Source organism: Fukomys damarensis, unplaced genomic scaffold (assembly GCF_012274545.1).
Source record: "Fukomys damarensis isolate Sample0158 unplaced genomic scaffold, DMR_v1.0_HiC HiC_scaffold_23, whole genome shotgun sequence".
Lineage (NCBI taxonomy): Eukaryota > Metazoa > Chordata > Mammalia > Rodentia > Bathyergidae > Fukomys > Fukomys damarensis.
In genome coordinates, this window is record NW_022900935.1 from 14,413,452 (window position 1) to 14,430,203 (window position 16,752).

A 16,752-nucleotide genomic window follows, 5' to 3' on the forward strand; every position below is an offset into this window, starting at 1 on the left:
AAATACTGACATCTTTTGGAGTTTTTTCACAGAAGTCTTCAATATCTGCTGTATATTTAAAACTAATTATCTCAATTCAGGCTAGCCACATTTAGAAGGCTCCATGGGCACACGTGGCTAGTGGCTACCATCTTGAACAGCACACACCAAGAGTTCTTCATCTGGTTACCATGGAGACCAGGTCATAGAAGAAGGCTGAAAGATACTGCACCAAGCAGTCCAGCTGGCCCTTCTCATTTGGGAAACACAAAGAAGCTACCAGCTTGTATGTCACTGCCCCGCTCCAGTTCCACTTTCCTCTTCAGTCCCACCTGCCCCATGTCCACCATGTCCACCTCTGCTGGATGGCTGCTGGTCTCACTCACTGGACACCTAGATAGCTGGCCCCTATGTCTACCTTTTACCTGTGCCTTTCAGTCCTGTTCGTCTCCTTCCTGCCTGTCCTCTGCTCCTCTTCCTTCTCTATCCTCCTCATCCACCCACCTCCCTTCCTAGTTTGCTCCCCTCTCTTCTCTCAATGACCCTGACCCAGTTCCTTCCACCAGACTTTTAGCACTCAGGCCTTCACTCCTCCTCTCAAGACCTCAACCCCAGAGATGTCCCAGCTTCACTTTCTGATCCCCACTGCCTCAGGATTGGACGACTCTGCCACTCAGCTTCCTGGTGAAGCTCCAAACTTCTGGCTTCATGAGCCCCAGAAGCTTGCTGATAAGAGAGTTAATACGGCCAGCCCAGTGGATGAGGTACCTCCTGTGGCTACGGTTTCTCCCTAGTGCTTCTTATGCATACCGAACCTGACTATCTTTCTGCTGTCTAGATTGAGCCCTTTCCAATAGCACAGTTCTTATTATTGCCTGGATTGGCTGGCCAGACTCCATGGACCCTGGCATTGATACTTGTCCTTTATCCCTTACTGTGTTCCAGCAATGAAAGCCCAGCAACTGCTAGAAGGAAGTTATATAAAAACATGTAAATAAGACCTATGGCTTGCTCCATAGAATGACCATAGCCATTTCCACCCAGATCTCATTCTGTCCCAAGATATACAGAATGTTAGCAATGCCAAGCACTACTTCTACCTACACTTGAGATTTTTACTCCTGAAGGAAGAAACGAGTTAGCAGTGGATTCTGAACAAAGTTATATCAAAGTCTCCCTCTCCACCAATTCATGTTGTGAATTTAAGGATCCTGAGTGGCCCATATCCCATTGGAAAGGATAAAAGAATGAGCTTATTAAGACACCTCAACCTTGAGCTACAAAGTCTTCTGAATGTTACCAGAAGGAAAATGGTGGAGAAAAGAGGGGAAAGAATCCCATAAAGACCCTCCAGCTCTCCCCTCCTTCTCAAGTAAAAAGTAGGACAAATCTATTCCTGAGCAAATCAGAAGAGTCATTAAGAAACACGCCTCTGAGAACCTCTTGCTTTCTCTTTCATACATAGCCATCCTTGTGCTATTTGGGTCTCAGACACCTCAGGTTCCCTAGCGCAAAGATCTTGTGCATACAAGCAAAGTAGACGTGGAGAAGACCAACAGACCAACAAGCCAGTTGTTATGGGCAAGAGGCAGTAATGATCAAGTTACGTACATTTGCCCATGTCTAGAGAACAACAGGAAAAGGAAGCTGCCCTCTGCACATCTTGGGCTCCAATCTCCCTGACAGCCACATTGTGTTTTGATGATTGCTCTTCCTCCTTTCCTCTGCCCTTTAGGTATAACAAGAAAGGTGCTAGAAAAATTCATAACCAGTTCTTTTCCTTTTCTTTACAGTAGTTTGATATAATTTATTAATCAGGACACTCCATCCAAAAATAGAATTTAACTAGCTCTAGGAGATGTATATAATACAACAGTAAAAAGAAAACAAAGCCAGATGAGATGAAGTCAGGTACACAACCTGCAAATCCAAAGAACCTGTTTTCTTTTTTTAGAATTTTACCCTAAATCTTAGACCCTCCTGGAGGCCAGATAGTAATTCATTTGAATTTCACTTTATTTTAATTTGCCAAAATTAAAGAGAACCCAAATCAATCACAAATGTTTAGTTTCCATAAGAAATTAGTTCACCAAGGAATGTCCCTAGAAATAGCACCTGTGTTTTGTTCACCCGACAAGCCAGAAGGAGTTAGTGTGAATTTAGCCTGGCAAGCCTCACATCTCCCAACTATTTCAGGGAAACTTCAGAAGCAGGCATGATTTGGTGACCTCAGACGTGGTGCTGAACAGATGCATAGGAGTTCTCTCCTGCTCGGGCCCCTTGGGTTTTCTGAGAAGCTTCTCACCCTACCTCCAGGGGGCGCCTTTTAGACCTCCTACTGGTCTCTACTGCCTCCTCCAAACAGGCAGAAAGTAAGCTACAGAAGCAGTGCTTGAGGTGGAACACAAGAAGCCTGCTTCCCCTCTGTGCGTGGCCTTTGTCACTTGCCACCAAAGTTGGGCTTCCTGAGCCCCTATGACTCCCAAGATTTTAGCTGCCAGCCCCTGCCTGCAGCTCCTGTCCCTTTTGCGCTGACAAGCCCATAATGCCACTTCAGGACCGTCTTAGAGACTTGTTTTCCTAATCTCCCTTCCTGTTGCCTGCAATCCTTTAGGTGGCGCAATGAGGAGGTACTTTCCTTCAATGAAAATGTGAACAGAAAATGTGACTGTAGATGTTACTGTTATTGTATAATGGCAGCCATGATGAGAATCATCATTATATACAAAGATAATCTAACAGTGTCCTGAGTAGGACATCAATGTCAATGTGAATCCCTAGTCCACTTGGTGTGTATAGGCAAAATTCTTTAATTGCAGTCTGCCCTTCACTATTCTGAAGCTCTTGACTTAATCAAGTGGCTCTTCAAGATGCTGTCAGCTTTGAGGGTGGGAGAACTGGTCATACACCAAGAAGAAGCAAAGTCTTGAGCTCCTGGCTTTCTTCTCAAGATGGGGTCCTGACATAGACCAGCTGAGAGACATGACTCAGGGAAAGAAGGAGCAGAGGTCAACTACCAGGCTCAGGTAGGAACAAGGAAGCAGGGAAGGGGCAGGCCTCCCACTCAAAACATATTCCTAGACGTAATTCCAGTTGGTAAAAAAATCAGTGAGGCAGAAATGATGTTAAAGACATGCTAAAGATAGTGCTGATTTTGAGGGTGTAAAGAGACAGCCATGGGCTGAAGGAGCCTCAGAGCTCTGTTCCAGTTCCAGCTCTCCTGCAAAGCCCGCCTGATCTCCCCTATAGGCAGCGCTGACCCCTTAGCAAATTGGGGAAGGGGTTTAAAGTGGCTAAGGGGCAAAGGAGGATGGGATCCAAACTGAAGTAAGCAGATGCTCCACAGGATTCATTCTGGCTCTAGGCACTGCCTCCACTGAGAGCTCCTCAGCCATTTGGGGAACCCCAGCCCAACAGCAAATGTCCTCCAAGGAGAAGGTGTCTGTGGGACCAAGCCAGAGGCAGGACTGAAGTGAGGCTGTGTGTAAAGCTCCGTGGAGATGTGTGAAGGAGGATTGTGTGCGATCCATTGTGTACATAAATGCACAGGCTGAATGCATGAGGGAAGATGGTTCTGGGAGGGACCCATGAGTCATCCAAGCAGGGTGGGCCCAGAAGGCAGCTGGGCTCCTGAGAGGCCTGGGTAGGAGACAGATCCAGAAGGCATCAATATCCACATGGTGGTTAAAAAACAAACGAAACAGCATCACGTGCCTGGGATAGCAGTCTGAAGCACAAAGACAAAGGACACCTGTCACACACTTCCACTCCAGCCATCACTGCATTTGTCACTTCAGACGTATCCCCACACAAAGGGAGGAACTCCTCTCCACAAAGGTATGAATTCTTCTCTGTGGCCTGTAGGCACAGAGCTGTCCCACAGGGGCCCAGAACATGAGGCAGGGACGAGGAAAACCTGCGGTCCTGACTCTTCATTTAGCATGATGGGCAGGGCAGCAGGACATCACTTGCTTTACTCTGTTTTGGGGAGGAGGATATGGAGAAATAGTCAGGCTGAGGCAGCATGATCATAAGCTGAGTGTTGGGGCCCAGGCCTAAGGAAACACTGAGCATCTAAAGCAGCCTTGGTCCATACTTCCCTGACTCTGCCTTTGGGTCTGTTGCTTCCTGACACGTGTGTGGAAAGTGGGGCCCCTTGGTCTCTACAGAGGATGGAGGGTGCCAAAGGAAATGCAGCTGCTGCGGAGACCATCTCACCTTTAGCAGCTCACATAAAACACCCCCGCCCCGGGGAGGGGGGCAGCATTTGCTGCTTCCATTTTCCCTATTTCCAGAGTCTGATCCATGGCCACATGGCCTGAGCATCTAGCCATTATTCTGCAGACTAAATCTATTTCCCAAGAACAAATGTGTAAATCCAGATGTTAGTTTAGACCTGCTGGAGGATGCCTAGTGTCCCAGCAAGGTGGCAACAGGGTCACCTGGAAGAATGCTTCTTCCAAAGGAAAAGTCAGGTAGACAGACAGGGAGGTAACACTTGCATTCAGAGTTTGCTCCTGGTTCATGCTGTCCTTACTTTCATGGCTGAATCCACAGCTAAGACTTTTGAGAAAGGAGTGATAATCAGCATCAAAACTGTCCACTGAAAACAGGAGATGCCAGCAGTCACAAGAACAGGGGAAGAGTGACACTCAGTGGGGAGAAGGGTAACATCTCATTTGCATACTTAGCTGAAGTTGGCTTCCACAGTGAAGGCTCCAAAAACTCAGGACTACTGAGAACGCGAGGTTCGGCCACAAGGGAGGCAGTAGCCAAAGATATTAGGAGTAAGAGTGGGCAGTGGTTCAGATTTCCTGAGGGGCATATTCCTCCCCATTTTGTGCTTCTCAAGTTCTGTCCTATTCTTTGACATTGAACATAATCCCTTTCTCACTATTATGCAGACATAGCTAAATCTCTAGTCCTAACCTCTCCCATAACATCAGGCCCAGACACACAAATGCACAGATGTCTGTTAGATGCTACAGGTTCAAAATGTCTCAAAGTAAACTTATAATCTTTTGCCCTCTTGCACTATCTCTGCTTTCTCCTCGTGGCCTCAATTTTCAATGACACATGCTCTACCCAGTCACCCCAGGCTTTCCCTTCTGAGGAGTCTGACTCTGAAACTGCAACTGCATCCCCTCCTCCTCTGTGGTCGAACATCACCGTGTCCAACAGTGGTCTTAACTGCAGTGTATCCAAGCTCCAACTAGCAGTTAAGATTTTCACTTTTCCACATCTAAATGTCACCTGAGCACAATGTCCAAGCTTCACTCACACCTGACCCAGCCCCACCCCCCTCCAATCTCATACTCAATCCCCAAAGTGCTAAGAACCTATGGTTCCCACCTCCCCCTCTGAATTCATGCTTTTCATGGTGCTTTTCTGACTCTCTTCTCTCCTTTGGGACCCTTCCTGTTGGTCCTCACAGTACTCTACCTATCATTTTATTGTAGTCACTGACATCTGCTGGTTTCATCCATGGGCTCATCCCATGGACACTATCTATCAGAGATAACGTGGGTGAGGAAAGGTAAACTGGGACAAGGTTGAAAGTGACCTGAAGTTTGCTGGTTGTTGGGAAGGAGAATCTGGAGTAGGGGAAGGGATTAAGGAATGGCTTCATTCTATTGTAGGTAACTGCAAAACCCTACCTACACCCTCACATATGAATATAAAGTTCCTATCTTCAAGGTTCCAACATATCCACTGTTTGCCAGATACCACCTGAGGCCATGAAATAACCAGGGTATGAATGTCATCCCAATGTCATAGGTAATGTCATTGGGAAACCCAAGTCTCTGGCCAACATTTCTAAACACTCTCAAGAAGCAGTCCTGGAGGCCTCCTGTGTGTGTGAAGCCATCTCAATGGCCAGCACTGGGTCAGCCTGGGGACAAGAGGGCTCAGAATAAAAAGTTATCATGAACCTAGCTAGAATGTGGAATTGTATTCAAGTGTCTCTCGGTAGAGCACAGAAACTTCTTCTACCTCAGCCTTGGCAATGTGATCAGGAACAAGAGGGGCCAAAAGACAGGGATGAGTAAGCACGGGGGGAACCAAGTATGAGATGCAGGAATGACCCCTGGAAAAGAAACTTTTAACCCCCACTTCCTTAGCCAAAGCACTTTCACTGGAAGACAAATCACTTTGGCTACATATTTTTCTCAGTCTCAACCCACCCACATCTCTCAGCCATATTACTACGAAAATGGAAGCTCACCTCCAGCACTTTGATAATAGCCCAGCCTCACTCAAGGCAGTACAATCAATTCTGAACATCCCAGGTCCTTTCATCTTTAGGGATTCTTGGCTTCCATATCTGACAAAAGGATACTTTATTGAGTATCACATTTTGAGATCCTGGCACCTGAGTTACTTGTCCTAACATGAAAGGGAACTTGGTGGCGCACTGAAAGCATTTCAGACCCTGGAAACACATGAATATGGCTGAATTTTGCCTCTCTCATTTTCAGACGTGTGACCAATGCAGGTAACTTTGTCCGGCTCAATTTTCTCCTGGGAAATGAGTAGGAAATTGATAGCTATCTCCTACCATGAGGATTAAATGAGATAATACATACAAAGTGCTTACTACATAGCCTGCCAAAAAGCAAATGCTTAATACTGGGTCTTTTTGCTATCATTAATAATGATTTTATAGTGATGTCACTGTTGTTCCTACTCATTGCTAAGCTCATGGCGGACTACTCTTGGCCACTGATTTTCAGTTATGCCCGTCTCTCACCAGTCTCAAGGTTCTCCTGTGAGGATGTGCCCTGCCTGCGAAGTGCCACGTGTGAGAATCACCGCCAGGAGGATGGGCAGCGTGAAGGCACAGCAGAGTCTGAAATCACTACTTCAGGTCACTGATTTAACCCTAATCCCCTAACCCACCAGTCTGGCTCAATACTAAAAAAGCTCTTATGCAACAGCAGATATAACGATAGCCTGAGGATTTGGGGGCAGGGAGGGTAAACAGGAAAAAAAAAAAAAATTACACTTGAGAAACAAAGTGCCTTCAAATCTGAATCCTTAGTATTTGTAATTCACTTCCAAATTACCTGGATTTTACCAAAACTTCTCTGGATATACACCAAGCTTAAAAACTGGGAGAGTTCTTTCTAGTTTAGGTCTTAAGATCTTGGGAGATGTAAATAAACATATATCACTCTTTTGTTGGGGGGGGTCTCCTACGATGCTTTGCCACCTGCATGGGTTCTCCGGTGGGCACTGAAGTGGGAGCTGTTGTTGAAGTCTTTGCCACACTCTGTACACTTATAGGGTTTCTCCCCAGTGTGGATTCTCTGGTGAATAATAAGACTGGAGCTCTGGTTAAAGCATTTCCCACACTCTCTGCACTTATAGGGCTTCTCTCCCGTGTGAATCCTCTGGTGAGTGATGAGGTTAGAACGGTCCCGGAAGAACTTTCCACACTCTGCGCATTTGTAGGGCTTCTCTCCTGTGTGTACCCTCTGATGGGTGATGAGCTTGGAACGTTCGCTGAAGCACTTCCCGCAGTCTACACACTTATATGGCTTTTCCCCAGTGTGGGTTCGCTGGTGGTTGGCCAGAGTGGAGCTCTTACTGAAGCTCTTCCCACATTCAGCACACTCATAAGGTTTCTCTCCTGTGTGGATTCTTTGGTGACTAATGAGGGCAGAGCTCTTTGAGAAGCGCCTTCCACATTCAGAGCACTGATATAGTTTCTCACCTGAGTTGGTGCTGTGGTGGACAGGAAAGCTCAAGTTTTTTCCAACACTGTGAGATGGCTCAGCTGTCCCCTCTGTGGAATCCCTCCAGTGAGCACTAAGAGATGGGCTTTGGCCAATGCTCTCCCCAGTCTCACTATACTGCTCAGGACTTCCTCCCAAATGGACTCTCTGATGTTTCAGAAAGTTTGAGCTCTGATTGAAGCTTTTCCAACACTCCCCACATTTATAGGGCTTTTCTCCTGTGTGGATTCTCTGGTGGATGATGAGATTGGAGTGATCACTAAAACTTTTTCCACATTCAAGGCATCTGTAGGGCTTCTCTCCAGTGTGGATTCTCTGATGCGAACTGAGATTAGAGCGGTCACTAAAGCTTTTTCCACATTCAAGGCATGTGTAGGGCTTCTCACCTGTGTGGATCCGCTGGTGGGCAATGAAGTGGGAGCTCCTACTGAAGCTTTTCACACACGTGTCACATTTATAGGGTTTCTCTGCAAGGTACAGGCCTCGGTGATCAATGAGTTTTTCTAAGTCCTCCTCAGAAGAACATTCTTCCCACCGTTCTTGTGGAGGATTACCCCATACCCCTCCACCTTCATGTTCACTGTCTTCCCCCCAGTCATGAGGGGAGTAAACAGCCTCTGTAGTATATTTGGGTAAGGCTCCAGGTAAATCCTCAAAAATGTCCTGCTCTGAAACCTGGTCTTCATCCTTATGCCTCAACTCAAAACCTAAAAGAATGAACAGAAATGCAGTTTTTGTTCATTTACTAGTTACATTTATGTACCTGTATCATGTATCTGTGTCCTATAAATGTGGCCAAAATGAATCTATATCTTAAATTTCACATCTTATAAATGTAATTAATGTGAACTGACCAAGTTTTGGGGCATATATGCATTTCTAAACCCAAGCTCAGGAACACAGTCTAGGACATGGTGGCCCCAAAGGAGCCATGAGGCCCAGCACAAGCAGTCAGCCAATCAGTCTTCGCAACCAATCAGTAATGACTACCTCCTTCTTTCTTTTGGTACATTCAATAGACTCTATGTCATATAAGATTGACTCAATTCCCCAATACCCCAGATGTTTCCCATTAAAAGCTAGACTATATCATATGGGGAATAACCTAAAGACAATAATCTGAGCAAAACACAAATTCTTTTCCTGTTCAATCCCATTCTCTCTTTTAGTCCAGAGTCAAAAGATACTAAACCTGGCTCCCCACCTTTTCACATGCCTATGGATTTTGTAGACGTCTCATGACTCCAGGCTTACCAGTGTCTGGAGTTTTAGGGCTTGGGGTTGGAGGTTTGATGGCATCTTCATCTGCCACCTCACTCCAGGCCTCCTGGTCATCTGCCTCAGTACTGTTCTGCCCAGAACTAGGAAGACCTGTTGCCTCCCTGATAGTCTCCATGGCTCTGACCGAAGTCCGAGCCCTCATGAGTGAGTCTAGCTCCTCATAGAAGGGGCACGTCCCCGGTGGATGGCTGCTCTTGGCCTTCCGGTAGCTTCGAAGGAGGTTTTTGAATCGGTAGCGACATTGCTCCAGTGTCCGCAAGAAACCCAGTGCGCACAGCCGCTCTGCAATGGCCCGGTATACCTGGCTGTTCTGGTGACAGGTGCGAAGCTTTTCAGAGAATGGGGACTCACTGAGAATTGCCAGGAAAGCCTTGGTCTCCTCGTAGCCCCAGTGCACACCTGCTGTCAGGAGTGAAGATATGAGGTGTAAGACTTGACATCTGCCTAGGTAATCAGAGATCAGGGTCACCTACCCTTCTAACTCCTGGAACACAGGCATCCCAGAAACCGCCCAAATGTCTGGAAACATATCTGTCCTTCTCAGGACAAGACTAGAAAAGCCATCTGCCCCACCCCTTCTAAGAGATTCTATTAACACTTTACGGCTCACTGAAGGGAGGACTTACATGGCCATACTTGTCAGTTCTATTAGTGACCCAAGTCCCTTGGCTTGAGCTGTCTGGTAACTGGAATCCTTGAGACTTTCCCTATATCCAAGCAATATATAGCCTCTATCTTCTTTATTAATTCTCCTTTAACAAACTATGGAAGCCGAAAATCCCTAAAGACCAAAGATATGAATAGATTTCAAATAATTATGGGCAAGACCAACTAAGGATGCCCTTTCCTCTTATGGAGGAACAAAAAGAAGACAACCTAGTCTCAGTTCTAGTGCAGGCAAGTGACACCACCCAGGGAGGCAACAAGGGACAGGAAAACCACATGAAACTGGTAGACATGAGCCATGGGTTCTGTTCCCACCTACGTAACCTTAAACAAGATGCTTCAATTCTTGGTCTCCAGAGAGTTTACCTTTACAATGACCAGGTGTTTCCCACACATTGACTGTTCAAGTGTACACTCCCATGTTTTCTGCTCTATCTGGTCAGTATTTTATTCGCTGTCTTCTTTATCTAAATTTACTCTCTATGAAGTCACAGGCTGATGTACTCATACATTAAAAGAAACACATAATCAAAGCATTAGAAGCTCACTTGTGTGACACCTATGATCACCCCCAATGGTCCCTAAAGGCTTTAGAAATATTTGTTGTTTTAAGTAAGAAAACTTGACCAAAGAGACCCAGTCACAAAGAAGATGAGGATTCAAAGATGACCTAAGGAACTTAATGCTTTACTCTAGTGGCATCAATCTAAGGACCAGCAGCCTGCCTGGTAGGAGGACTTGAATCTGCACCTGGTTAAACCCCCATTTTCTTACCAATACGACTCTGGAGGAGCACTGGGCCACCTGCAATCCTGGACCCCTGGGCAGACGCATCATTAGCCAGGCCAGCATTATTGTAGTCTTCTGTCGTTTCCTCAGGCTCCCAGCCCCCTTCCTCCTGCTCATCCATCTCAGCATCACTATCCCCCAGCCTGGGGAGTGTCACAGCCTCTCCTGGGCCACCTGTGGCTCTCATAGCCGTCCGAGCCCTCACCAGGGTCTCCAACTCCTCATAGAAGGGGCATGTCCCTGGTGGGTGGCTGCTCTTGGCTTTCCGATAATTCCGCAGGAGGTTTTTGACCCTGTAGCGACACTGTTCCAGTGTCCTCAGGAAGCCCCGTGCCCTTAACCTCTCAGCAATAGCCCGGTACACCTGGCGGTTCTGGTGACAAGTCCGAAGCTTTTCAGAGAAAGGAGATTCACTCAAGATTGCCAGGAAAGTCTTGGTCTCCTCATAGCCCCAGTGAACACCTGATACCTTCATGTCTTCCACGTCCCATTGGTATTGTTCTTCCCAGGCCCTGGAGTCATTTAAGGCCAATACCTGAGCTGGTTTTGCAGATTCATTATCCAGGTTGTAATCAGCAGTACTCCTTTTCACAGAATCTGTAAGGTTTACATCCCAGAACTCTGGTCCTTGCTGCTCTAGCTGGGAAGTAACACTTGGTTTCAAAACTGAAACTCCTATACAAAAGAAAGAAGACAAATGATTGAGTACAAATGAGCTACTGAGCAGGTTTGTCCAAACTGTCCCTGAACTTACATCCTTTCCCCGAAAGAGGCTGATGACAGAGTCTCATGTTATTCTGTCAAAATGCCTGGACAGTTAGGGAAAGGAAACTAGACATAACACAGTCCTCACCAGACACAAGACGTGATCTATGTACTTTGCTCATTTGCTTTTTTATTGTTATTGTTATGAAAATATCCCAGGAAACAGTAACTATTATTGGTTCACAGACAGATACGTGACCTAAATTCACCCAAACAGACTTGAGTTTCATTGTTGGGCAGGAGGGGGAGTGGGGGCAGATGACAGTATCTTAGGAAATTTGTGACCACCACTGCCACTAGTCTTTCTTGATGCTAAGTTAGCATTTCCAGGTCTGTTCCTTTAAACACTATTCCCCAACCCAGTAGCATGTGTAAAAAAGGGATTCAACTGCCAAGAAAATAGCCAACAAGCTTCTAGTATCTAACCTGACTGTGCATCAGAACTGCCTAGTCTCTATTTCACCCCATCCTTGTGCCTAACTCTCCATACAGTGACCCCAGGGTCCCCAGGGAAATGGCTTCTTAGTTTGGCTTCCCATGCAGATAGGCCTACAGAAAAAAGGAGGCTGTGCTGATTCAGTGGGCTCAAGTATCTTGAGGCCTGTGATATTTATTTCTCTCTGTGGTTTAATATGTTGGTCTGGTGGGCTTAGTTCATGTGAATTGCCCCTGAGAGGCAGATCTCATTTGGTACAAAGAGGCCAAATTTCTTAGGCAGAAGCAGGGCCCAGCTTCTGGTCCTGGTGACTGTCCTGAGGCAGTGAAGGTGATAACCTCCAAGGCGGCAAGCTCTGGAAAGCTATTTTGCTATCCCCAATTTGAACCAACTCTCTTCTTACCCTAACAGTGCTGGCTTTAAAAAGCAAGTCTTTCCCTACCTCTGAAATTCCAGAGAATGCAGAGCTATGATTCTTAAGGGAGTAGCACAGCACTCCATAGTAACCAAATGTATCAGAAACTAAACGTCTTCTAATCTATCTAAGGAAGGCCATGCTTTCCTTACCTAGACACATGCTGTTCCCACAATCATCTCCTGTGGGCTCCTTGCAGAATTCTTTCTCATCATGTTTGCCGGGGCCCAGGGCTTCCTGTGACATACACAAGAGAAGGATCTTAAATATCACTGATCTCTGAAAACAGCCTGGGAAAGCTATAGGCCCTAGAAAAAGTGGGGGAATGTAGGAGTGCGACAAGAGGGGTTAGCACCACAACTTGCAGCATGACCAAGGAAGGGCCCGGCAGACTGGGGTAGGACAAAGGTAACACTCTATGCCTTATGCCTGCCATTTTGCTGGGGGGAGACCATGGAGTGAGGAAGAACCCTGGAGAGCAACAGCAGGATAGTAGTAATAGCAAGAAGGGAAGAACAAAGAGCAGCTTACCTGGGACTCAGCTGTCATCTCCCAATCTCCAACACTACCCATCTTTGGAAGAGTAGGGACCCGAGGAGTAAGGACAGCTGAGGAAAAGAAAAAGTCTCTGAAACTCAGGCTCTGGTTCCCAAAATCCACCTCCAAGATCCACCTTCCCAAAAGTCACACTTGGATGAGATTGAGGTTACCCCACCGTCAGTGGCAGATCTCCTCTTAATTTCCCTTCTAAGGTAGACTGGGAGGCTACACAAGTGTTTCATCAAGGCTGCCACCGTTCCAAACACTTTTGATTCATAAAGAGATAAATTAGGTAAAAGTCTTGTGACAGACAATAAACAATAACTCAAAAGCATAAAATATAGGCTGTTTACCTTTTAAGTATTTATAATCTGTAGAAGAAACGAGTGATGAGACTCAATAACAATGTTTACTCTTAGGTAACAGAGGTCGCAAGCCTGCCTTGTGTAGCATTTGCGAGATACCTGCCTTAGACCCCGGTGATTAACACCCACTTTAGTCCCAGCCTGAATCTGCTGCATCTGCTGCTCCAACTGGCATCACTGGGAACTCCCTCCACTTTTAAATGCATTTGTTACCCTACTTCTCAGAAAGTGTGCCTGTCAGACACTATCCTGTCCTTTGCCTTGAACTCTCCACATCCTTCTCCCCATGTACACTTCCTTACCTCTCAATCCTCTCCCCTGGAGGAAAAGCTTCATTCTCTACCGTTTCCAGATTCTTGGTACTCACCACTCTCTTTTAAGAGGTACGATGCCATCTTGGCGTTTAGATGCTTAGGGATGCATGAATCCTTCACCCATTGCTTCTGGGACTGTCTCTCAGGCCTGTGATCTGGCGGCAGCTGGAAACGCTGAGATTCTTGTGCTGCCTTTAAGGATTTAGTCTCTTCTGCACACCACTCTAGTTCCTAAACACAAATGGTCAAAATTCCCAACTGTCAGTTCAATAAGGCCCACAATTAGGGCAGGGAATAATACTTTGAGTATAACTGCGGACCAGGGCTTAACGAGCTTGCAAAGGGCTTCAAGTGTAATGAAGAAACCATCAGACTGACTTCAGTAAACAGACCGGCATTTATACCACCAAATGAGTACTATCTTACACAACTCTGGGAGACCATAAAGTATTTCAACAAGGCTGCCACTAATCAAAACATTTTCAATTCATAAAAAGATAAGTTACATAAAATTTCTGTGACCACAAAAAAACAAACAATTCATAAGCATGAAAAATAGATTGTTTGGCTTTTAGTACTTATAATCTATAGAGGACTTAAGTGACAAGACTCAACAACAGCCTTTACTTTCAGCCCCAGCTTCTCCAACTGCTCCATCTCTAAACAAATATTCTGATTATATGGATGGTAATTGTAGATAAAAATGAGGAGGTAAAATTCAGTAGAACAGACTTTTTGTTTCCAGTTCAGCAAGCGTCTTAGAAGTTGCCGCTCCATCTTAAGAAGTAATAAGCTGGACAACCTGAAAAGTCAACATTTCTTGAATCCATCAAATGAGGTCACAAAGTATACTGCTGCTCTCAAAACTGGAGAAATTAAGACAGGTAGATTCAGAGAGTACAATTTACCACAGCAGAAACCTATGGGAACTGGTGTCAGAGTCAGAAAAACTAAATTGTAATTGATGAACTGGGAAATTGATATAACTGGGAAAATCTCAGTATGGACAATCCTGAGAGTTAAAAGAACCAGGAGATTCAGTCAGTCATAGGGAAGGGGGAAGACATAAAGAAAAAATGTAAAGGGAAAAATATACCAAGTTAACACTAATCAAAACAAAGCAAGGGAACTATATAAATTCCATACACAGCAGACTTCAGAGCAAGAAAAGTTATCAAGGATTCAAAGTGGCATTACTGGCACACAGAGAGAAGCCACATAAAAAGAGGTGCTGAGAAGGTTACCATCTGCCAGGCCAAGGAGAAAGGCCAAAAGAAACCAAATCTGCAGACACCCGGATCGTGGACTTCCAGTCTCCAGAACTGTGTGTTGTTTAAAGAAATTAATGTATTAATTAAAGTGGCATTACAAATGATGCATGGGTCAATACTCCAAGATATAACAATCCTTAATACAATTAATTTTTCATACTCCTCTAACAACACAGCATCAAAATATTACATGTAGGCAAAAACTGACATAATGTAAGGAAAAACAAATTAATTCACTATTATAATTAGAAACTTTAAAATCCCTCTATTAGAAATGGAAATATTAGCAGGCAGAAAATTAGTAAAGGCACAATTAAACTAAACATTCTGGGAGGGGAATTAGACACATGAGTCGGGTAAAAGAGAAGAGACATAATTGACATAAATGAAGTCATCCAACAACAGCAGAATACACATTTTTCTCAAGCGCACACAAAATATTACTTGCCATACAATATTCTGGGCCATAACACCTTAGCAAATTTCAAATAACCGTGGAATTGCTCTCAGAAAACAGTGGAATTAAATTAGAAATTAGTATCAGAAAAATACGTAGCTAGAAAATCCCCAAATACTTAGAGACCAAAAAACATATATCAAAATAATACATGAGTTAAAGAAGAAACCTCAAGAAAAATTTTAAATATTTTGAACTAAATGAAAATGAAAACACAATTTACAAAAACTATGAGATAGAGCAAAAGCAGTGCCAGTGATAATCAGACTAAGAAAATAAAGATTGAAGACACAAATCACTAATATCAGAAATGACAGTACATTACCACAAATCCCAAGGTTCTCACAATGGCCAAAATACACACATAACACCAAATGCAAGGTTATTAAAATGATATTAAAGGAGTATTATAAATAATCTTATACCCATACATTTGATAATCCTGATGTAAAGGACCAATTCCTTGAAAGTCACACTCTACTAAAACTCACACAAGAAGAAAAAGATAATCCAAAGAGCTTTAAAGATTGAATTAATAATAAGTAACCTTCCAAAACAGAAAACACAAGGCTCACAGGTTCGCTGGTGAATTCTAGCAAACATTTAAGGAAAAAAATTATATCATTTCTCTGTAGTCTCTTCTAGAAGACAAAAGAGAAGGAATATTTCCTTACTCATTCTGTGGGGCCATCATTACTCTAATACCAAAATCAGACAAAGACATTACAATACTACAGACCAACATAGATGTAAAAAAAATCATATGAGTACATCAATAAATATAGAAAAAGTATTTGACAAAATCCAACAGTCATTTGTGATAAAAGCTGTCAACAAAGTAGAACTAGATAGGAGCTTCCTCGACATGATCAAGAACAGCTACAATAATCTCACATCTAACATTCTTCTTAATGCTTAAAGCCTAACACTTCTCCCAAAAAAATGTGATTAATATAGTATCACAAGAATTTCGATTATTACAAGTACAGAGTAAAGGGTTATGTTAACATGAAGTTTACAGGGGGCTGGCTTAATCCACAGCCAACTAAAAGGACCTGTTCTACATATGCTGGGATTCAAAATCTGTCAAAGTAAAATTATATATCACAGGCCTTCAGGGCTGCTCGTTAATTGTTCAAATTGTACGTGCTAAATACACAAGATGTTCACTCCCTTTTTCTCAGCTCTGGCACCTATATAAACCTGAACAAATTAAATTACTTACCTGTCTTTGTCTGTTACCTCACTTGAAAAAGGGCAATGATAATAGTATCTACCTGGATTGCTGGGTTGATTAGATGAGGGATACATATAAAAAGCTTAGAACATGTAATCTCAGCACTTGGGAGGCTGAGGCAGGAGGATCACTGTGAGTTCGAGACCAGCCTGGGCTACATAGTGAGTTCCAGGTCAGTCTCAACTATACAGTGAGACCCTGTCTCAAAAAAACCAAAAAAATAAATAAAAATAAAAAAATAAAAAGCTGAGAACAGTGTCTGACACATGAGTGCTCAAAAGAGTCAGTTAGTACCTCATTTGGGGGCCGGGGATTTAGCTCAGTGGTGCCGCCGCCTGCCTTGTAAGCACAAGGTCCTGAGTTCGATCTCTGGTACCAAAAAAAAAAAAAATCATTTGGTATTTTCCTTCCCATGGATGGCAGGTGAAACATCTTTCTGAAAGAATAATGACTCTGGATCCTAAGGGTTAGGCTCTGGTTTGCTCACCATGACATTTG

The 16,752-nt window shown here is 44.3% G+C and overlaps 1 protein-coding gene across 5 annotated transcripts in view; it reads right to left on the bottom strand.

Annotated features, from left to right (window-relative positions):
* The window catches only part of Zscan20 (zinc finger and SCAN domain containing 20), a 24,414-nt gene continuing 7,662 nt past the window's right edge, over window positions 1–16,752 (bottom strand). For 4 of the 5 annotated variants that reach the window (XM_033767616.1, XM_010645214.2, XM_010645215.2 and 1 more), the window contains exons 3-8: window positions 13,343–13,520; window positions 12,602–12,678; window positions 12,223–12,307; window positions 10,440–11,129; window positions 8,973–9,401; window positions 1–8,425 (exon numbers count right to left, since the gene is read on the bottom strand). In XM_033767616.1, coding sequence (XP_033623507.1) covers window positions 7,176–8,425; window positions 8,973–9,401; window positions 10,440–11,129; window positions 12,223–12,307; window positions 12,602–12,678; window positions 13,343–13,370 — 2,559 coding nt within the window. In that variant the 5' untranslated portion in view covers window positions 13,371–13,520 and the 3' untranslated portion in view covers window positions 1–7,175. The remainder of the gene's footprint in view (window positions 8,426–8,972; window positions 9,402–10,439; window positions 11,130–12,222; window positions 12,308–12,601; window positions 12,679–13,342; window positions 13,521–16,752) is intronic. The other variant, XM_010645217.2, reaches the window with a different exon arrangement.